Below are 22255 nucleotides of genomic sequence, written 5' to 3' on the forward strand. Positions count from 1 at the left end.
ATCAACAAACAGGACTCCAGAAGATTCTGGGGTCAAGGGTGTCAATACCAAGATAGGGGTGTACAGGGTGGTGGGACGACGGTGAAACTGACAAGATGTGGTGGGGGGCAATGTCTCCTCCACCAGCTTGGTACCTGGGGCACCCCCACCCCATTAGTCAAGGGTCTTCTTCTGGGCTGAGCATACGGGACTCTGGAACCTAACCTCCACTTCCTGCTGCTGCTAAAAGATGCCTGGAAACTCATCTGCTCCTTTCCAGCCTCCCCAGCTGCTCTGTGTCACTCTGCCCCACGCAGGACTCTCCCCTGTTGAGTCCAGCCTGGGTGGCGCTGAGCCTCTCAGCCCTTTGTCTTCCAGGATTGGGAGATTCCACCCTTAGCCCACCGATTGTTTATGGGATTGTGATGGTGGTTTTCTATTCACAGGGACCTATGGTCCTCCCGGAGCCTGGTTCCCTGGGCACCCACCATGCTGAGTCAGACCCTCGACCTCTTGGCCTCTCAGCATGGAACGTGAGCAAAAAGAATGAGAAACCCGTCGGGCTGTGGTGGCACACGCCTTTAATCCCAGCTCTTGGAAACAGAGGCAGGCGGATCTCTATGAGTTCGAGGCACCTGGTCTACAAGAGTTAGCTCCAGAACAGGCTCCAAAGCTACAGAGAAATCCTGTCTCAAAAAACAAAACAAGGGCTGGAGAGATGGCTCAGAGGTTAAGAGCATTGCCTGCTTTTCCAAAGATCCTGAGTTCAATTCCCAGCAACCACATGATGGCTCACAACCATCTGTAATGGAGTCTGGTGCCCTCTGCTGGCCTGCAGGCATACACACAGACAGAATGTTGTATACAAAATAAATATTAAAAAAAGAAGAAGAAAAATGAGAAACCTAAGCAAAGAACCACACTCTGAGTAGATACCCAGCCCTCTCAAAGGACCAGCAATGCCAGCATAGTCTCTGCTCTCTTCAGCAGGACCTGAGGGTTGCTAGCCCTTGGGAAGTCCCCAGGTCCCCAGCCAGACTTCTTGCCTTGATATCACGACTTGAGTTCAATTCCAAGCACCCATATCGGGTGGCTCATTCACCTGTTACTCCATCCATGGGTGTCTGATGCCTCTGGCCTTCTCAAGCACCATCACTCACACACATATACCCACACAGAGACACAGATTTTTTTTTACATACATATAATTAAAAATACAATAAACTATCGAGGCAGTGGTGGTGCACATCTTTAATCCCAGCACTCAGGAGGCAGAGGCAGGTTGATCTTTGTAAGCACAAGGCTAGCCTGGTCTATGAGAGCTAATTCCAGGACAGGCTCCAAAGCTATAGAAAAATCCTGTCTCAAAAAACAAAATAAATAAATAAATAGGCCTGAAAAAACAGCAGTGTGTTCAGGAGCTGGTCCAAAGTCTGTCTGAGGGGTTCAGTGCTTCACCCTGAGTCTGGTTGAACATTTCCCTCACAAAAGCACAGCTCTGGGACCAGTGACAGAGGGCCAGTCAGAGAGACAGAGAGAGAGAGAGAGAGAGAGAGAGAGAGAGAGAGAGAGAGAGAGAGAGAGAGAGAGAGCGCTCAGAAGACTCAAGCAGCTTGGGACCTGAAATCCCAGACCAAAGGTTTTAATCAACTTCCTGGAAGCTAGCTTGGTGTTTGCTGGCTCCTGGTGGCCCTGACTGCTCTAATAGAGAAACAGACAGAAACTGGGTGACAGGCTGGTGTTCTCGCAGCCCTGGTCTACTTGAAGCTTGGGTCAGTGCCCCTGCCTCAGCGCCAGGTCAACAGCCCAAAGGCCCAGGAGGATGAGGCACGCCCTGCTTCCCAGCACTAGGTAGCAATGAATTCCTTCTGTTCCTAGCTTCTGCTGCCTCGGGTGTTTCTGCTAGCCAGACACAGGAAATGAGATCTCCCTTCAAGTATATTTTGTTATTACCATACAGGAAATGACACATGTCAGTGCTGAAATGTTAAAACACTGATAACCGAGCCAAAAAAAAAAAAAAAAAACCATTTTAAATTGAGCACCCAGACATAAACACCATTATGTTTTATATTTATCCCTCTAGGTTTTTAAATGCAAAAATTAGTTGATGGGGTTTTGTTTGTTTGGTTGATTTTTTTTGTAAAGCAAATTTTGTTCTCTTTTTATCTTGTTTTGTATTATGACTCTTTGTAGCCTTGGCCTCCCAAGTGCTGGAATTAAATGTGTGCATCACCATGTCTAAGGGTTTTCTTTTTAAAAATATTTTGTAATTTTATGTGTGTGTGTTTGCCGGCTTGTGTATGTGCACCATTTATGTCTAGTGTCCTCGGAGGCCGGAAGAGTATATTGATCCCCTAGAACTGGAATCACAAACAATTGTGAGCCACCATGTGGGTGCTGGGGACTAAACCCAGGTCCTCTGCAAGAGAAGCAAGTGTTATTGGGGCTGAAGAGACGGCTCAAGAAAACCTTATCTAGAGGACACACGGCCATTGGTACCTCCACTCCCAGGGTATCCCATGCTCTCTCTGGCCTTCTCGAGCTCTCCTATGTAGCGCACAGACACACATGCATGCAAAACACCGATACACATAAAATAAATTTTAAAAATTAAATAAAATAAATACTATTTTCCTTTTAACTCAGATATAATTGCAAACTATAGGAAACAATGTAACAAAGCATGTTTATGTGTTTATTTTATGCGCTTGAGTATTTAGCCTATACGTGTGTGCAAAGTGTGCCTGCTGCCCTTGGAGGCCAAGAGAGGGTGCCAAATATCATGGACCAAGTTGCAGGCAGTTAGTACAAACCATGGCCATGTTGGTGCTGAGAACCAAACCCAGGTCCTCTGCAAGAACAACAATGCTCTCAACTAATGATCCTACTCTCCAAACCTCTTACGTGATTTTTTCCCCAGTGTTTTATGTAAGTATCAGTAGTACTATTTATTTTATTGATTTTTTTTGGTTTTTCGAGACAGGGTTTCTCTGTGGTTTTGGAGCCTGTCCTGGAACTAGCTCTTGTAGACCAGGCTGGTCTCGAACTCACAGAGATCCGCCTGCCTCTGCCTCCCGAGTGCTGGGATTAAAGGCGTGCGCCACCACCGCCCGGCTCAGTAGTACTATTTATTTTATTGATTTTTTTTGAGACTTTCATCCATGAACTGGGTGGTGGTGGCGCACACTTTTTTAATCCCAGCACTTTGGAGGCAGAGGCAGGCAGATCTGCAAGTTTGAGTTCAGTCTGATCTATAGAGTGAGTTCTAGGACAGCCAGAGCTACACAGAGAAAGCTGTCTTGAAAAAAACAAAGAATGCCAGGAGGTGGTGGCGCATGCTTTTAATCCCATCACTCGGGAGGCAGAGGCAGATGGATCTCTGTGAGTTCGAGCCCAGCCTGGTCTACAGAGTTAGTTCCAGGACAGCTAGGTCTGTTACACAGAGTAAACCCTGTCTTGGAAAACCAAAACAAACAAACAAAAACCAACAAAAACAAAGAAAAAAAATAGAGAAAAAGAGAGAATTTCGTACATGAATACTGTATTTACATCCCTCCCTGCCTCTCACCCTCCAACTTCTCCTGTGTCTTCCCACTCCCTCTCAAATCCATAACCTCTTCTTCAATTTAATTTAACTTTTTGTTTTTCGAGTCAGGGTTTCACTGTATAGCCCTGGCTGTTCTGGAACTCACTCTGTAGACCAGACTGGCCTCAAACTCACAAAGATCCACCTACCTCCTAACTGTTGGGATTAAAGGAGTGTGCCACCAGCCAGGTTTTGTTGTTTTTTTTTTTTTTTTTTTTGTTTGTTTTTCGAGACAGGGTTTCTCTGTGGCTTTGGAGCCTGTCCTGGAACTAGCTCTGTAGACCAGGCTGGTCTCGAACTCACAGAGATCCGCCTGCCTCTGCCTCCCGAGTGCTAGGATTAAAGGCGTGCGCCACCATCGCCTGGCCAGCCAGGTTTTCTTTAATTATTATTGTTTTACACACACACACACACACAGCCTGAAGAGTCCATTTCGTGCTGCTTGTATGTATATATGTTTAGGGCTGACTGCTTGGGATTGGATAACGTATCTAGGGTCTTGTCCCTAGAGAAAATTGGCGCAATCCTCTGGCCTGTCAGCTGGCGTTGTCACTGGGCATATCTTGTCTAGGTGACAATGTTGTAGACAACACTATCTCACAGCAGATGTCCTGTTCTCTGACTGGTACAATCTCTTTGCCCGCTGTGCCATGATGTTTCCTTAGCCTATAATGCTCCCCGCAAGATGCCAAGACTAACAAAAGCCCCAGTGCCCGGTGTGGGAAGCCTCCCCGTGTGTTGTTACTCAGAGGAGTCCAAGACTCCCCAGATAATACAGGCGACCGCAGTTGCTCTAGGCTGCCTCCCAGAACTTGAAGGTAAGACCCTACTGCTGAAGTCACTGGGTTTGGAGGAACTGAACTGGACCTGACCTGGAAGTCTCTTCCCTGAGGACTAGCTCTCACAGTGTCCAAAGGTGCCATGAGAACGCCAATGGAGAAAAGCATCAATAGTTCTCCCGAGCTCTAAAGCCTACTAACTGCAGCAATGACCAGCGCCGGAAAACGTCCCCAGGGGCACAGTAGTGACACTTGTATTTTTGGGTGACCAGCTGCCGTTTAATTATACTTAAGGCTCACTCAGTAGGAAGGAATTCATGTCTGGTATGTAAAACCAGAGAATTATCTATTCTGATGCGGTCAGGCACCCTAGAGATAATACTTCCACTGCCACGTCCCTACACCAGTATAATTTCTAACGGCATTCTAAGTTCTTACCCTTGCACCCTCAGGTAGTGAAGCTCTCAGGTCTTACCAAAGAAGCTGTAAGCTGCTTCCTCCTCCTCCTCCTCCCCCTCCTCCTCCAATTGTAGAGACCATTATAGGAATCCTCAACTGGTCAAAATACAGAGAAAAATAAAACAAAAATTGCATTTGTTACTGATGGAGTCTGGTCCTTCTCCTTTGAGGGATGTGCCAGCAGGAACTCACTCAAATTTTAGTCTCCACTGTACAGAGAAAAAACTACATACATATTACTTAACTACTGCTTGCACCAAACAAATTGTGCCAAAACACAACAGTCAGCCAGCCAATGAGGTGCATGCCTTTAATCCCAGCAATTGGAAGGCAGAGACAGATGATAGATAGATAGATAGTTCAAGGCCAGCTTGGTCTGCAGAGCAAGTTCTAGGACAGGCTCCAAAGCTACAGAGTAACCCTGTCTCAGAAAAATATAAATTAAAAAATAAATAAACCCTACACACTATTCTTTTGTTCCTGTGCAAGAAGAACCTTGGCTTGAGGTACCAAGTCTAGCCTCTGTCACCCTGAGATGCAGTGAGAGAAGTCTGCTTCCAGGATCCCTCTGGTGGCCAGGCTGGCTTCCCTAGGGTATGTAATCTAAGATGAAAAGGGGAAGGTCGGTGAGGGGGAGAGAAGAGGGGGAGATCGAGCTAGATGAGGAGAAAAAGGACAGCTGAGGGAGAAGAGGAAGGAGAGAGAGGATAGAGGAGGGAAGGAAAGGAAGAGAAGGAGCCCCAGACAGCAGCCGGTCATTGCTATGTCCCACCAGAAGCCACTTGGCAAGACTCCTCTGCAGGAGGTGCCCTCACAAAGCTAAGACCACTGGGGCAAAAGCAAGGAGACCAAGAGAGATTGGTGCTGAGGTGGCAATGGCCACCAGTGTGGGCCAAAGTGGCAAGCAGGAACAAAGACCATGGGTCTGCACACTCAGGTGGACTCTAGGTAATGGACGTGCTGATTTTAGTCTCTTGACTTATCTGGAGCTTTGATGATATTCTTAGCAAGAGCTGTCCTGGAGTGATGTCTGGATGCTTCTCTCCTCTCTTTTGGGTCCTTTTTATCAATAATCTAGTTTTTTTCTCCTCTTCGCAAATTGTCCTGGTGGAATGTTTTTACATGAACCCATTTCAGGACAGAGAAAAGTAATTCCTAGGATTTGGAATACAGTCTTGCCCATCCCATAGTACATCCTTTGCTTCTCCACTAAATAGACTTTTTTAAAATTTTGAATCAAAGGCTCACTACGCAGACATGGCTGTCCTAGAACTCATATATAGACCAGGCTTGTCTCAAATTCAGAGATCTGCCTACCTCCTCCTTCTGAGTCTTGATATCAAAGGTGTTTGCTGGGCTGGAGAGATGGCTCAGCGGTTAAGAACACTGACTGTTATTCCAGAGGTCCTGAGTTCAATTCCCAGCAACCACATGGTGGCCACAACCATCTTTAATGAGATCTGGTGCCCTCTTCTGGGGTGCAGGTATGCACACAGGCAGAACACTGTATACATAATAAATAAATCTTAAGGTGTGTGCTACCACTGTTAGACCTATGTGTGTGTCTGTTTTATTTTTCTCTCATATATTACATCCCAACTGCAGTTTTCCCCCTTCACCTCCTCCCAGTCCCTCACCCTTACCCCAGCCCATATGTTTTATTTTTAAAAATTTATTTATTTATTATGTTTACTGTGTTCTGCCTGCATGTATCCCAGCAGATCTCATTACAGATGGTTGTGAGTCACCATGTGATTGCTGGGGATTGAACTCAGGACCTCTGGAAGAGCAGCTAGTGCTCTTAACCTCTGAGCCATCTCATTAGCCCCATTATTTTTTAATTAATTAATCTATTTATTTTACAAACCAACCAGTTTCCCCTCCCTCTCCTGTTCCATTCCCCCACCTCTTTTCTACCCCCTCCCATCCCTCCCCTGTACCCCCACACCCCTAGTTTACCAGGAATCTCATCTGTTCTCTTCCCAGGGAGATCCATGCCTCTCTCTTAGGGTCCTCCTTGTTACCTAGCTCCTCTGACAGCCCAATTTTTTTTTTTTTTTTTGCTTTTTCGAGACAGGGTTTCTCTGTGGTTTTGGAGCCTGTCCTGGAACTAGCTCTTGTAGACCAGGCTGGTCTCAAACTCACAGAGATCCACCTGCCTCTGCCTCCCGAGTGCTGGGATTAAAGGCGTGCGCCACCACCGCCCAGCTAGACATATTAATTTTTCTATTAATTTTTTTTTTTTTTTTTAGCTCTTGTAGACCAGGCTGGTCTCAAACTCACAGAGATTCACCTGCCTCAGCCTCCCAAGTGCTGGGATTAAAGGCGTGCGCCACCACCACCCGGCCTGACACATTAATTTTTAAATCAAGAGAGCACTTACATTTTGTCTGTGTATGGATGTATTTGCATGTGTGGGGACAACTTGCAGGAGCCCCTTCTTTCCCTGCGTCCTGAGGGTCCTAGAATCAAGCTCAGGTCATCAGTTACAAGGCTGCATCAGAACATTCTGGCTTTCTATGTGGCTTCTGGAAAATGATTTCAGGTGCTCTTACAGGCGGCGTGGGGGGGGGGCTCTCTCTAGCCTCCTCCAAGCTTGAAACTACTGCATAAGAGCCAAAGTGGAGAGTACAGGCCTGTACTGCTGAGGCAGCAATATCCAGGGCTCAAGGCCACAATGAACTCCAGGCCAGTCTTACATAAAACCCTGTATCAAAACAGGGAAAAGGGAGTGGAGGAATGGCCCAGAGGTTAACAGCACTTGCTCTTACAGAGGACCTGGGTTTGATTCCCAACATCCAAGGTTGAGAGCTCACAAATGTCTTTAAAGGATCTTTTAAAGTGTATTTGTGTGTGTGTTTTGTCTACATGTATGTCTGTGCACATGAGATCGTCCTGCTGGTATAGGCCAGGAGGCAGCTCCAAACCCCCTGGAACTGGAGTTGTAGACGGTTGTGAACAACTGTATGGGTGCTAGAAATTGACCCTCCTGTCTCTGCCTCCTAAGGGAGAATTAAAGGTGTGCACCATCACTGCCTGCTGAGATTAAGAACACTTTTAAAACTGAAGGGAGCCAGGGGCAGGTGGGTCTGAGTTTGAGGCCAGCCTAGTCCACATAGCAAGTTCCAGGGAAGCTAGGCTAGAATAAGACTCTCAAAAAGGGGGGTGGGAACAACTTTAAAGAACTGCATAATTGCCGGACAATGGTGGCGCACGCCTTTAATCCCAGCACTTGGGAGGCAGAGGCAGGTGGATCTCTGTGAGTTCGAGACCAGCCTGGTCTACAAGAGCTAGTTCCAGGACAGGCTCCAAAACCAGAGAAACCCTGTCTCGAAAAACCAAAAAAAAAAAAAAAAAAAACCATAATTCTAAAATAATCTAACTGGCTTCTAACTCCCATCGTACCAGAGCTGATTTGTAAAAATGAAAGGATGGTCAACTGCACTCACAAGTTGGTTTCAAATTAAGTTCTCCTCATGCTGGAAACGGCATGGTGGGTGACTTGCTCTTAGAGTTTGATTCCCATTACCCAGATGGTGGCTCACAACTTTAACCTCAGACACTCTCCTCTGTGGACACTAGATTTATACACAGTGCACACACATACACAAAGAAGGCTTAATACTCTCATATATCAAGTTCCAAAAGAAATCTTACAAGTTTTCCAAATACACAAAAGGGGCTTTCTGCCCCCTTGTGGTCACTCAGAGTATTGATGAGAACCCGCCACTCCACCTGTTAGTCTAATTAGGAGGGAATGTTACTTCCCACTTAGGGTTAACAAACGACCAAACCTAATGCTTAGTCACCCACTGATCAGCAAGGTGGGCTCAAAGATAAACGTGTTGCCCAGGACCCTTCCAGACCACCCTGATCCCTCAAATGTGGAATGGCCTGTTCATAAGGTGCAGCCGCCAGAGTTTGTTTCACTGCTTCACGGAACAAGGCAGGCACTTGGTCAACCCTCATCTGTCTCTGGGGCTCTCCCTGGTGTTTGAAGAGTGCCTCAGACACCCTAAGAACAACACCAAGCAGGTCAGAATGGGGCCCACAAGGCACCACAGCATCAGGACAGATGGCAAGCACCTCGAACCAGGGAAAGCTACAACATCCAAATGCCAGCCTTTCACAGGACTAAGGGAGGTGAGCACACTGCATCTATTGACACAGCCGACTGTGGCCACCCCAAGGCCTGACATGTTAATGCAAAGAAACGGCTTTGCAAAAAACCCAGAAACTTAAAGGGGGTTGCAGTGCTCACCATGCGAGATGCCTGAGATCAACAGCTGGTATCAATAGGCAGCCTTCACCTCTTCTGTGGCTAGCCGAAACTCACAATGATAAAATACATCAGTGAGGCAATGGAGACCGTATCTATTGGAAATACCTTCTAAGACAGAAGAGCTGATAAAACACAAGCCATTGTTCCCAAGAAAAAAAATACAGGGGAGACTGGAGAGACGGCTAGAAATTAAAAATATTGGCTGCTCTTCCAGAGGACCGAGCAGCAGCTCACAGCTGTCTGTTAACTCCAGTTCTAGAGCATTCAGCCTCCTCAGACACACAGGCAAAAACCAATGCACTTAAGATTTAAAGAAAAAAAAAAAAAAGTGCACAAAAACCCAGCTTTTGCTTTATGGAAAATTTATTGCAATATTCCAAAAGCACATCACTTTTTCTTCTCAACATCCTGCTCTGCAGCTTCCTTTGCCCTCTTTGCTCGGATGCCAAAGAGCCGGGCATTGGCCCGGGCCATGCGAAGACTGGCAAAAGCCTTGAAGTTCTTCTCTTCTTCTGTGATGACTCTGGCTTTCTCCTTCTTATAAACCTGGAAGACAGAAGACAAGGTAGCTCAGAATGCAACCTGTCCACAGAACTGTGACGTTCCTCAACTCTCAGGAGCTACAGAGGGTCTGGGCACACATGGAACCACCCTCTGGGTACTTGGGAGATTGAGGTAATAGGAGGACCCTAGTTTACACCAGTTTTGGCTTACACATGGAGACCCTACTCAGAAAATAACTAGAGCCACTGACTTCAGAAAGATCATGGCTTGGCTAGCTTTCTGCCAACTGGATACAAACGAACGTGATCATAGAGGGAGCCTCAATGGGAAAATGCCCCCAAAAGATTGGGCAGTAAAGCTGGGCAGTGGATCGGAGTTCGAGGCCAGCCAGGTCTAGAGTGAGAGGGCCCAGACCACTGGGAATGGCGGTCCTGGTTCTATATCAGCACTCCTTGCAGTGGCCTCTGCTCTTTACTAATGATGGACCACAGCGTGAAAATGTGACCCAAAATTGGCTTTGATCACGGCATTTCATCTCAGTAACAGGGATACTCCATGCCCCCTTCAGACAAAACCAAAAGCACCTGCCCCAAGGACTCACAAGCATTGCAAACAAGGAATAATTTAGGGTCAAGGCAATCCCTTAAAAATATGGAGGCTTGCCAGCTAGTGGCAGGCGGATCTCTGTGAGTTCGAGACCAGCCTGGTCTACAGATTGAGTTCCAGGACAGTTTCACAGAGAAACCCTGTCTTATAAAACAGGGTTTTATAAGACACAAAGACTGGGGGGGGGGTTTGTCTCCCTGCAGCAGCCTCCACAACCCACCCCTTCCAGCAGCCAATCTTGTCTAAAGCAGCACAAGTTAAGTGTCTACTTACATTCCGGATGGGCATCACAGGTCCTGTTAGCTGAGTGGCCAATTTAAGTTCTTCAGCCTGTTTTTAAGAACAAGAAACGTTGAGTCCATCTTCTTTCTCGTGCCTTTCACACTTGCTATGGGTGAGCTTTGCTCCTCAGGAGCAGGCTGCCTGGGCCTGTAGCATTCATTCTATGGCCCCTATGGCTTACTAGAGGGTCCTGCTCGAACAAATCCACCTTCATCTAATCCCACTTTAAGGAAGCCCACATCGACAGACACCAATCAATCCCTGTTAAATTGCTTTCCAAATGTTCCTGGACAACCTTGCAGGGGGCCACTCAGCCCCCAGGTCATTGAGATGGGAAAGCAAAGGGGCTCACACCTGACCCGCAGTGCCAATCCCTCATCTTTCCACGGCTACCTCAGCTGAGCTGGATCCAGGCACACAGACTCACCTATGCTGAACCCCACCCCACCCCAAAGACCGTACGCACCGAACTATCTCCCTTCTTTGGAGCGGAAGGCTTCCTGGGGAAGAGGATGAGCTTGGAGCGGTACTCCTTCAGGCGCTGCACGTTGGCCTGCAGGGACTCGGTGGACTTGTTTCGCCTCCTTGGGTCCACGGAGATGCCAATGGTGCGAGCCACCTTCTTATGGATACCAGCCACCTGTCCAGAAACGGAAGTGGGTGAACCACCTCGAAGGCCCTCCCCTGCTGCCCCCGCCGAGAGAGCTCGGTGCCCTCAGATGGAAAAGGGTTCAAAAGTACTTTCATCAAGACAGTACAGCGATTCCGGAGAATGTCATCACTGCACCGAGCCCACCACGAGCGCCGAACGCAGAGACCCCGCCGACCTCACTCACCCTGAGTTCCTCCAGGCTGAAGCCCCGGCCAGCTCGGACCTTGGTGTGGTAGCGCACTGTGGGGCACCTCACGATGGGCCTGATGGGTCCGGACGCGGGGCGCGGGGCAATGCGGCGGGCTTTCGCCTGCCGGGCCTTGCGTCTGCGGGAAAAACACAAGCGTCACCTCTGCTCCGCACGCGGCACGGCGGTCCCCGCCCCGGGAACGCGCGAGGCCCGCGCCCGCACCTGCGGATCTTGCGTGCCGGCTGGTTGAACCAAGTGTCCACTCGCTGCTGCCAGTCCTTGTGGAAGTGGGGCTTCAAGATCATGCCATTCCGGCTGGGCGCCATGGCTGCCTAAGGCCGCGAGGGAGAGGAGGGCGGCGGGTGAAGGCCAGAGTCCCGAGCTCCCGCCCCGAGTCCTCCCGCCCCTGCCCGGGCTCCGGCCCCATGCCGTCGGCGCCTCGGCTCCTCCATAGCTGCGCGGGCAGCTTCTCCTCGCCGATGGCCGCGGAGGGAGCCCGATGGAGCCCGATGCGACACGATGGTGGCGGCCCGGCCGTAGGGACTCACCTCCCGTGCAGGGGAACGGCCGAGCGGAAAGGACCGAGCGCCGCAAAGCCCCCTGGGGTTGTCGAGAGTCCGGCCAATCCCAAGCACCGGCGCCCTCTAGCCAATCAGAACGGGGAGAGGAGGAACTGGCGTCATGCGGACCCGCCCGCCGGCGGCCGGGCGCCTCGCTGGTTGGGTGGCGACCGTTTCTTTGCTGGTTCCCGACCTCGCAGGGCTTGTTCCTCTGGTCGGCTGAGTCGGAGGCGCCCAGATAGGAAAACTCAAGAGACCCGCGAATTAAAGTCCTAAAACTCCTTCTCCCTCCTGGCTTCGGTGTCTTTTACCCACCCACCCAGGAGCGGTCTTTCCTCTCTTTTATTTTTATTTTTCGAGACAGAGTTTCTGTACCTTTGGAGCCTGTCCTGGAACTCGCTCTTGTAGACCAGGTTGAACTCAAGGTGACCCGCCTACCTGTATCTCCTGACTGCTGGGATTAAAGGTGTGCGCCACCACCGCCCAGCTCTTTATTCTTTTAAGAGCTGTGGTCTCTCTGTGTTGTCCAGGCTTGCTTACAACTCACGCTTCTCTTCCTCGGAGCTGAGATCACAGGCGTACACCACCATTCCCGGATTTTTTATTTTTTTGAGACTTTTTTATTTTTTTACTTTATGGATATGAGTGTTTCAGTGACTCACGTCCGCATCACGTACATGCAGCCTTCAGAGAGGCCGGGAGAGGGCGTCGGATCCCCGGGACTGGAGTTGTGAGTTGCCATATGGCTTCTGGGAGTGAACTGAACCTCTCTGGAAGAACAAGCAGTAACTTGTAACTACTTAGTAACTAACTGCTTAGCCGTCTCTCCAGCCCCAGCTCCCCGTTTATTTAGATAAGCCCTTTACCCCAGACTTAACTCCTCGGGATTGGCTGTGACCATATGTATATATTGCGTTTGTCCAGACAATGGCAGCGGCAACGAACCATGAAGCAGCCAAGGCATAGATACCTATCCTGCATCTGTATGCTAATAACTGCCTTTTTTACGCCCCACCCTTAATTAAAAGGTTTCATCCTGATGAAAGTTCCATCATAGGAACTGTAGAAATGGAACAATAGTTAAGAGAGCTATAAATTTTATAAAAAGCTATACATTTTAAAAATGTTGGGCCTGGTGTGTGGGCAGGACATTAGTAATTTCAATGCTTTCTTGGGCGACTTAGTGAGACCATCTTTCAAAAAAAAAAAAAAAGTCTGGCAGGATGGTTCAGCGGGTTAAAGGTGCTTACTGCCAAGTCTGACCAACCATTTGAGTTTGACCCCTGGGACCCACCCACATGGTGGAAGGAGAGAATCGAATTCCCCGAGTTGTCTGCTGAGCGCCCTCTGGGTACTGTGGTGTGCTCACACGCATAGAAAATATAATGAAAAGAGGACCGAGGATGCAATTGAGTGCAGAGAACTGGCCTGCTATACAACAGACTATATTAATGATTGAGACTCTAGGTTCAAGCCTCAGTGTGTGGGGGTGGAGGCCGGAAGTTGACCCTGGAGATGCCCTCCACCTTATTTTTGGACAGGGTCTCATTGAACCTAGAACTTCCCAATTCCGCAAGACTGACTGGCCAATCCCCTCCAGGGATGAACCCTTTCCCATGGTTACAGTCAGGGGCTACTCACTCCTTCAAGGCTGGCAGCAAGTTCCTTTCCTGAGCCGTCATCCCAGCCCAGAGAAGTATTTGTTGAATGAATGCCTTGATCCATGGTACTCATTTCTTTGAATGAAAGTCCCTTTGCATGTGTTTTCTCAGACCCGTTCCTGTTTACTGCCAAGTACCTGGCTCTCTCTAATCTCAGCGATGTTTCCATCTCCACCACCATCTTCTCTTTCTGAGACTCAGGTCACTACCACTAATCTAGACCTGCACCTGTGTTCCAGCTCCAGCTGCAGTGCTGCTTGGGACAGTGGTGGCTGTTAGGGGTCTGAAACAGAAACATAGCTTAGAATCTAGTTAACTGAAAGGAAGTGCAGCTGTGCCCTTAAGTTTCCTCTGCTGCATAAAACCGAGATGGACACAGAAGCCAACGGTTATGCAAAGACTTGGCTGATGCAGTTTTTTCAAGTCTCCAGCTCCTGTTCTCCTGGGCAGAGAACTCTACAAACGCAATCCTACCCAAGGGCTTGTTGGATGACACCCTTGCAGGAGAGGCATGCTCTGTACAGGACTGCAATCTCTTGCATGACTAGCCTCAGCTTGTTATTGCTGTGACTTGCTCATTCCAAAGCAAGCTGTTCCTTAAGTAGCTCCTTCCCGTCCAGTGCTTACTGAAACTTAGGTGTTTGGGAGCATCAGGAAATTCCAGCCTGATTCAATAATAAGCTTTCTTGGTATTCATAATCTGGAACTCCTTTAATCACATAACTTTAATTCTTTTTTGATTTTTTGTTTGTTTTTGAGACAGGGTTTCTCTGTAGCTTTGGAGGCTATCCTGGAACTAGCTCTTGTAGACCAGGCTTGGCCTCGAACTCACAGAGATAAACCTGCCTCTGCCTCCCAATTGCTGGGATTAAAGGCATGCGCCACCACCACCCAGCCTTTTTTGGTTTTTTAAAAAAAGACTTATTGGCCGGGCAGTGGTGGCGCACGCCTTTCATCCCAGCACTCGGGAGGCAGAGGCAGGCGGATCTCTGTGAGTTCGAGGCCAGCCTGGTCTACAAAGGGAGTTCCAGGACAGGCTCCAAAGCTACAGAGAAACCCTGTCTCGAAAAGCCAAAAAAAAACAAAAAAAAAACAAAAAAAAAAAAACTTATTTATTGTGTATCCTGCGTTCTGCCTGCATGTATTCCTGCAGGCCAGAAGAGGGCACCAGATCTCATGAATGGCTATGAGCCACTGTGTGGGTGCTGGGAATTGAACTCAGGACATCTGGAAGAACAGCCAATGAGTGAGTGCTCTTAACCACTGAGCCATCTCTCTAACCCCTCTCTTTTGATTTTTAAAGATTATTGATTTAATATTTATGTGTGTGAGCCTGCATGAGTTATGTGCACCACATGTGTTCAGGAGCCCACAGAGACCAGATGAGGGCATTGGATCCCTTAGAACTAGAGTTAGGCGGCTGTGAGCTGCCATATTCATGCTGGGAATCAAATCCTGGGTTCTTCTGCAAAACCAGTAAACACACCAGGCTGTGGTGGCGCATGATTTTAATTAATCCTAGAACTCAGGAGGCAGAGGCAGAGGCAGGCAGATCTCTGTGAGTTCAGGTCAGCCTGGTCTGCAGAGCAAGCAAGTTCCAGGACAGCCAGGGCTACACAGAGAAACCCTGTCTCAAAAAAACAAAACAAAAAACCAGTAAACACTCCCCAGACCTGGTCTAAAAATAAATAAATAAAAATAGGGCTGGAAAGATGGCTCAGTGGTTAGGGGCACTTCCCAGCACCCACGTGGTGATCTGACCTATTCATAACTGCAGTCCCCGGGGACCAGGTGCTTCTGACATCCATGGGTACCAAGCACTGCACGTGGCACATACATATTCGTTCAGGCAAAACATTTATCATAAATTAAGCCTTTAATCCCAGCACTCAGGAGGCAGAGGCAGGTGGGTCTACAGAGTTCCAGGACAGGCTCCAAAGCTACACAGAAACCTTGTCTCAAAAACAAAAAAAGAAAAAGAAAAAAAAGCTAGGTAGATGGGACTGTTTCAGTGAATAACAATTTTTACATTTGCTTTTTTTTTTTTTTGGTTTTTCGAGACAGGGTTTCTCTGTAGCTTTGGTGCCCGTCCCAGAACTAGCTCTTGTAGACCAGTCTGGCCTCGAACTCCCAGAGATCTGCCTGCCTCTGCCTCCTGAGTGCTGGGATTAAAGGCGTGCACCACCACCGCCCGGCTTTTTGTTTTGTTTTGTTTTTCAAGGCAGGGTTTCTCTGTAGCTTTGGAGCCTGTCTTGGAACTAGCTCTTGTACACCAGATTGGCCTCGAACTCACAGAGATCCACCTGCCTCTGCCTCCCTAGTGCTGGGATTAAAGGCGTGCACCACCATCACCTGGCTATTATTCATTTTATTTTAGAGATAGGGTATCACTATGTAGTTCTGGTTGGTATGAACGCTGTAGGTTACTAGACTGGGCTCAAAATTCATCAAAATCTGCCTGTATCTTCCTCCAAGTACATCCAGGCCTGGCATACTTATTTGTGAGTATGGATCTGGGCATTTGTGTGCCCTGGCATGGACTCGTCAGAGGACTCTGAGTTCAGTGATGGAACTCAGGTTCTCATGCCTACTTAAGACACTGCTTAGAGAAATAGGAAACCTTATTATGCACTCTTTGGTAAGAATCAGAACTCAGATCAAAAATGTTCTTACAAACCCCTTGAGGCACCCCAAATGCTGCTGCTGGCCCTGCTACTGCTCCTACTGTTCAGCAGTTTCCTCAGGTGCAGAGTGCTGGGCAATAACAATTTGCTCTGACAGGAAGTCACTGTAACCCATGCTCCAAATGCCCCTGCACAGGAAGGGTGGAGGTGCCACGGGCAGAAACTGAACCAACAAGCGCCTGTGGCTCACCCCACATGGTTTGAGTTCAGATCCTACACAAAGAGCTTGTCTTGCCACTGAAGGGATCATGATATGAAGGGAAACAAGACTCATGGCTGCACAGCTCAAATGTCGATTCTCTACAACAAAATGGGAAAGGTATCAATTTTGGTGGTGGAAGCTAAGGCACTCTACATAAGAAGGACCCGGCAGGAGAGACTCCATTTGCTGGTGCACAGGGCAGTAGGTGGCAGTATCTGCATCTTCCACCAGTGCCTGTTCCCAACCCCCACACCCAATGAGTGTGCCCTGAGATGCGGACAGTCAGCCCAGAGGGTCTTTCATCTCGGATCCTATTAGCATTCTAGGGGCACCCAGGACACAAACGGGACCATTCAGTCCAACCGGTGGGCCGCCGTCACATCTACAGCGCCACACATGGAGGGCACCTGAAGCCCAGGGACTCAACTCAAACATGCACACATCCCACAAGGAAAGCAATACACATGGAAAGTCAGTTGTCTCTGCCAACGATTTACTAATCCTGAATCAATAAATAGTTATCAGAAGTCTTCATGAGAAACCAGAGAGAGCTGACAGAGGCTGAGATTAAAGTTTCAGGTGAGAAGACTCTCAGAGGCTGATGGCAGCTGGTCGACAAGTTCCGAGTTAACTGCAGGTGCAGTCGAGAAAAGTGGAGCTGGGCCTTCGAGGTGGGGGCTAGGGAGCCGGACCCTCCTCCTCCCCCGAGGCTTGTTTCTCCTTTTCAGCATCAATCCATTTCTGTGGTGCGATCATTTTCTTTGGCCCGTGGGGTGGTGGGCCAATGAGGGCCTCAATGTCCTCATAGTTTATCACTTCCTTTTCCAGAAGGGCATTCGCCAGCTAGAAAGAACAAGCACGGCAGTGTGAGTGCCCTGGACAAAGACAAGAGCCTTGGAGGGCAGACATCAGAGATGAGACCCATCCCACAGACCGTCTCTGTGTCCTAGGAGAGCAGGAGGGCTAATCTGTGAGCAGGGTGCCTCCGAAAGGTCGGCTTCCCAGAGAGAGACAGGAGCAAAGGCAGTTAAGGCAAAGAATTGCTCCCTGTCTTTACCCTAAAAGTGAGCTGTCAGCTGCCAGCCTCATTAATTTTTCTATTTCCTTTCAAAACCTCTGCTTATTTCTGGCAAGTGCAATTTCCTTCACCAAACAAGGTATGTGTGTCTGGGAGAGGCAGGCGGGGAAGCTAAATACAGAGCCTCATGCTTGGAATTTGTGGAGCTAGGCACCAACTGACACAACTGGGGAGGGATTTCTGCTCCTCTGGATACAGTCAAACATGAACATCATCATCATCATCTTCGTCATTATTATATTCCCAGACAGAAATATATATATAAACTCAGGCTGACTTCAAGCTTGCTATATTTGTCTCAAGTTCTTGAATCCCAAGATTACAAGCATATGCTACCATGCCTGGCCCAGAAAATATTTTTATCCTAAAGGTCCTGTGTCTGTGGCCATACCCTGCTACATTTTGCTGGTTAAGAAACTCTTCCTGGGGGCTGGAGAAATGGCTCAGCAGTTAAGAGCACTGGCTGTTCTTCCAGAAGACCCAGGTTCAAATGCCAGCACCCACATGGCAGCTCACAACTGTTTGTAACTCCAGTTCCAGGGGATCTGATACCTTCATACCAATGCACATAAAATAAAGTTAAATAAATTATTTAAAAAAAACAAAAACAAAAACAACAACAAAAAAAAAGAAACTCTTCCCAGGGGGCTGGAGAGATGGCTCAGAGGTTAAGAGCATTGCCTGCTCTTCCAAAGGTCCTGAGTTCAATTCCCAGCAACCACATGGTGGCTCACAATCATCTGTAATAAGATCTGGTGCCCTCTTCTGACCTAGGCATACATGTGGACAGAACACTGTATACATAATAATTAAAAAAAAAAACAAAAAAAAAAACAAAATAAACAAAACTCTTCCCAAGCGCTGGGTATGGTGGAATACTTCTTTAACCCCAGCACACTAGAGCCAAAGGGAAAAGCAGGTTTATGAGTTTGAGGTCTCTGTAGTTCCAGGTCAGCTACGGCTACACAGTGAGACTCTATTTTAACAACAGAAACAAAACAAAACTCTTCCACCTCAGAGGCTAAAGGTGGTGCTTGCTGCTCATACAGAGGACCTGGGTTTGGTTCCCAGCACCTACATGGCAGCTTTCAATGCCTATAACTCTAATTCCAAGGAAGCAACGACCTCTTCTGACCTTCACAGGTTCCTGCACATTTGTGGTACACATATATACACTCAGGTACATGCACAGATAATAAACAAGTAAATCTAAAAAACCACCCAATATTTAAAAGAAAACTCTTCCACATTTTCCTTTTGTTTTTGGTGATGCTGGGCTTTAGACATCTAGGCCCCTGGGTGATGTCTGCAGCTGTACTGAAAGAGGCACAGTTCCCCTTTGCTCTCATCTGTCACTAGACTAAAACCTATTTGCTCTAGTTCAGCCCAAATAGAGGTAGCTCCATTCTGCAGTCAGTGGGTACCCCATTGGCGGTCTTTCCAACCCCCACCCCTGCAGTACATTAAGCTGAAGTTCTGTACAGTAACACTGGCTCCTTGCTAATCAGAGGTTACTTCAGCAGAGACTGCACTGCCATAGGATCAATACTCTGAGGGTCTGAAACGGTTGTTTTTTTTTTTTTTTTTTTTTTTTGAAACAGGGTTTTTTTGTGTAACAATTCTGGCTGTTCTGGAACTTGCTTTGTAGACCAGGTTGGACTTGAACTCAAATCTGCCTGCCTCTACGTAGCTCCTGAGTGTTGGGATTAAAGGTGAGTGCCACCATGCCTGGCTTTTTTTTTTTTTAAGATTTTTTTTTTAATTTTTGGAAGCAAGATGTCACTCTGTAGGCTACGCTGGTCATGAACTCAACTATTCTTGTGATTCTGCCTCCAGAGAGCTGGGGTGACAGGCCTGTACCAACAAGCCTGCAGCAACAATGCTTGGCTCTGGTGCCTCATTTTAAGGAAGCAAAAGGCTAGAAATAACTACCCACACCAACTCTTGTCTGTCTTCATGTGGCACCAAGAGCTATCACTTCCACTGCCTTCTGGGTAGAAGCCATCATAACCTAGGGACACAGTGTCCTCACCTCTGGAGCCTTCTTCCCTTTCAAAATTGACTGCCCACACCTCAATACCAGATAATCCCACAGGACATCCAGCAGGTCTGTGCTGTCCTTAGGACAGAGGTTTGAGAGACTGTCACAGGAAGGAGGAGTGTAAGATGTAGTGACTGTGTGTCCGGTGGGATCCAGGCCGCTGGGAAGGTGAGCAAGTGTGCATCCACTAAGGGCTCAGTGCTGGGCTGCTGGAGTGAGGATGCCTGGTACTGAGGAAATGGTGACTGCGGGGCACACACCTGACGACTAGGGAACACTGTACTATATAGGTGTAGTTTTTCTCAATCTAAATCTATTCTAAAATGAAAAGATCTTTGAAAAAATTTGAGGGAGGGCTGGAGAGGTGTCTTGGTGGTAAAGAGCATATACTAGGTGTGTATAGTGGCACACACCTTAATTCTAACACATGGGAGGCAGAGGCATGGAGAGCTCTGAGAGTTTGAGGCCAGCCTGGTCTACACAGTGAGTTAGGATAGCCAGGGCTACACAGAGACCTTGTCTCAAAAACAGAGAGTCCACAAAAGAAGAAGTTGGAGAAAGTGCCGGGCGGTGGTGGCGCACACCTTTAATCCCAGCACTTGGGAGGCAGAGGCAGGTGAATCTCTGTGAGTTCGAGACCAGCCTGTCCTACAAGAGCTAGTTCCAGGACAGGCTCCAAAAACCACAGAGAAACCCTGTCTCGAAAAACAAAAACAAAAAACACACACACACACACACACAAAAAAAAAAAAAAAAGGTGGAGAAGAAAAGCTACTCTTGCAGAGGAGCCAAACTCCTTTCCCAGACTCTGCTCAGGTGGCTCACAACCACTTGTAGTTCCAGCTCCTTCCTTTGGCCTCTGTGGTCACTTGCACTCAAATGCAGATACTTACACACCTACACAGACACACACACATAATTAAAAATAAATTGAAAAATAGCTATTTTTTTTCCCCGGAGAAAAAGTTTAAGTGCTGGAAACCCCCTACAATTCAATGTTGATTACTGCTCGTGCTCCATAACCTGTGCACGAGGGCAGAAGAAACTCTCTTTTGAATGCACTGGCTTGACAAGACTGTGGTGAGAAGACGGGGAAACATTCTAGCTGAATAGGGGGTGTCAGTATTGACCACATTGTCCCCTACACTTCTAGGCTCCAAAGACGCTTTGGGGATGCCTGGCCCACGTGTCCTCACCGCCTGCAGCTTGTCCAGGTTGTCTAGCAGCACCTTCTCAGTGTGTCTGTAGGCCTTAGCCACCAGCAGTTTGGCTTCCTGTAAAGGAAGGGATGAGTCTGTCATGACAGAGGTGTGGGGCACCGTCCACAGACTCACTGACAGCCAGCTCTAACACCAAGGTGAAGAAAACATGGCTCAGGAGCAAGCCCGTCCTTCCCAACACACAGCACCGTCTTCTGTCCTCACACCCACCAGCCACCCTCACCCTCGAGAGAGTGACTGGACAACCCACAGCTGCTGCTCACGACTGGCCCTGAGCAGACCCAGGTGCGGGCTACAGGGATCATACACTGCTCTACCACTTGGTATCCTTACATTGGACATTCTGCCCAGTCCCACATCTAGCTTTATTTGGAGCCATCTAGGTCCTCAGCCAAAAGAACACACTTAACAAGTCAGAGTTCAGAACAAAACCAGCCACACTCAGCCTTCAGTACATGCTCATTTGAGGGCGCTAACAGGCTCTTGCAGGGGAGACACCCATGGGCAGTGAGGACACTCACATGGTCCATCAGCTGCTGGAGGCCCTGACTGAAGGGACGCCGTCCAATGCCCATGAGGCCCTCTTGTGCCTCAGGAAAGGAGACAGGCCCAATGCTAGGTGCCATCCCAAACTGTTTCACCATGGAGTAGGCAATGCGGGTGACCTTCTTCAAGTCGTCCTGGGCCCCTGGAATCCAGAGAGAGGTATTCTGAAGAGCGTACGTGCACAGGAGCACCTGACCTCAGGCTGTCGCAGCCCAAGCAGCACCAGACTCCCACAACACTGTGCTTACAACTTCCATAGCAAGACACTAACTGGGACACAGTACTTCCTTTTGTTTTTTAAATTACATTTTTTTATGTGTGTGCGCACACACACACAGGCAAATGCCAGAAGAACTTGCCAGAGTTGGTTCCCTTATTTCACAACATAGATTCTAGGGACTGATCTCCAATCAGCAGACTTGACAGCAAGCCCCTTTACCTGCTGAGCTATTTTACTGGCTCATTACTGCTTCTTCTTTTTTTTTTTTTTTTTTTTTGGTTTTTCGAGACAGGGTTTCTCTGTGGTTTTGGAGCCTGTCCTGGAACTAGCTCTTGTAGACCAGGCTGGTCTCGAACTCACAGAGATCTGCCTGTCTCTGCCTCCCGAGTGCTGGGATTAAAGGTGTGCGCCACCACCACCTGGCTCATTACTGCTTCTTAAAGGAAAAAACTTAACTACTCAGGACAATGGCTTGCCTTACATCAGTGACACATTCAAGCATATGGCCAGGTCTGTACTAGGGAAGCCTGTCATTTTTGAGGCACAATGTCCCTGAGACCCCCATTACCTTTCTGTATATCTAGCGAATGCTCTAATATCCAGTTCTATGTAGCCATGACCAGCGATTAACCAAGCAAATGTATTTACAGTCTATATGAAAGTTTTAAAATAAGTATCTTTTGTTTGTTTGTTTGTTTTTCCAAGACAGGGTTTCTCTGTG

The 22255-nt window shown here is 48.1% G+C and overlaps 2 protein-coding genes and 1 non-coding gene across 7 annotated transcripts in view; all 3 read right to left on the minus strand.

Moving 5' to 3' along the window:
- Positions 1-9439: 9439 nt before the first annotated feature.
- Rpl13 (ribosomal protein L13) lies at positions 9440-11968 on the minus strand. The gene is made up of 6 exons (XM_057753902.1): positions 11871-11968; positions 11545-11654; positions 11317-11458; positions 10947-11120; positions 10472-10528; positions 9440-9634 (listed from the first exon to the last, which is right to left on the minus strand). Exons 2-6 carry the CDS (start codon positions 11646-11648, stop codon positions 9476-9478), a joined length of 636 nt encoding a protein of 211 aa, XP_057609885.1. The 5' UTR covers positions 11649-11654; positions 11871-11968; the 3' UTR covers positions 9440-9475.
- On the minus strand, positions 11176-11261 carry LOC130864229 (small nucleolar RNA MBII-202). Its single transcript, XR_009055923.1, has one exon. It is a non-coding gene; the product is annotated as a small nucleolar RNA MBII-202 (small nucleolar RNA).
- Positions 11969-16907: 4939 nt separating the features above from the next.
- Spg7 (SPG7 matrix AAA peptidase subunit, paraplegin) overlaps positions 16908-22255 on the minus strand; it is a 41883-nt gene continuing 36535 nt past the window's right edge. For 4 of the 5 annotated variants that reach the window (XM_057753889.1, XM_057753892.1, XM_057753891.1 and 1 more), the window contains 3 exons: positions 21290-21456; positions 20745-20822; positions 16908-17272 (listed from right to left, as the gene is read on the minus strand). In XM_057753889.1, coding sequence (XP_057609872.1) covers positions 17108-17272; positions 20745-20822; positions 21290-21456 — 410 coding nt within the window. In that variant the 3' untranslated portion in view covers positions 16908-17107. The remainder of the gene's footprint in view (positions 17273-20744; positions 20823-21289; positions 21457-22255) is intronic. The other variant, XM_057753893.1, reaches the window with a different exon arrangement.

This window comes from Chionomys nivalis, chromosome 21 (genome assembly GCF_950005125.1).
Source record: "Chionomys nivalis chromosome 21, mChiNiv1.1, whole genome shotgun sequence".
Taxonomy (NCBI): Eukaryota; Metazoa; Chordata; class Mammalia; order Rodentia; family Cricetidae; genus Chionomys; species Chionomys nivalis.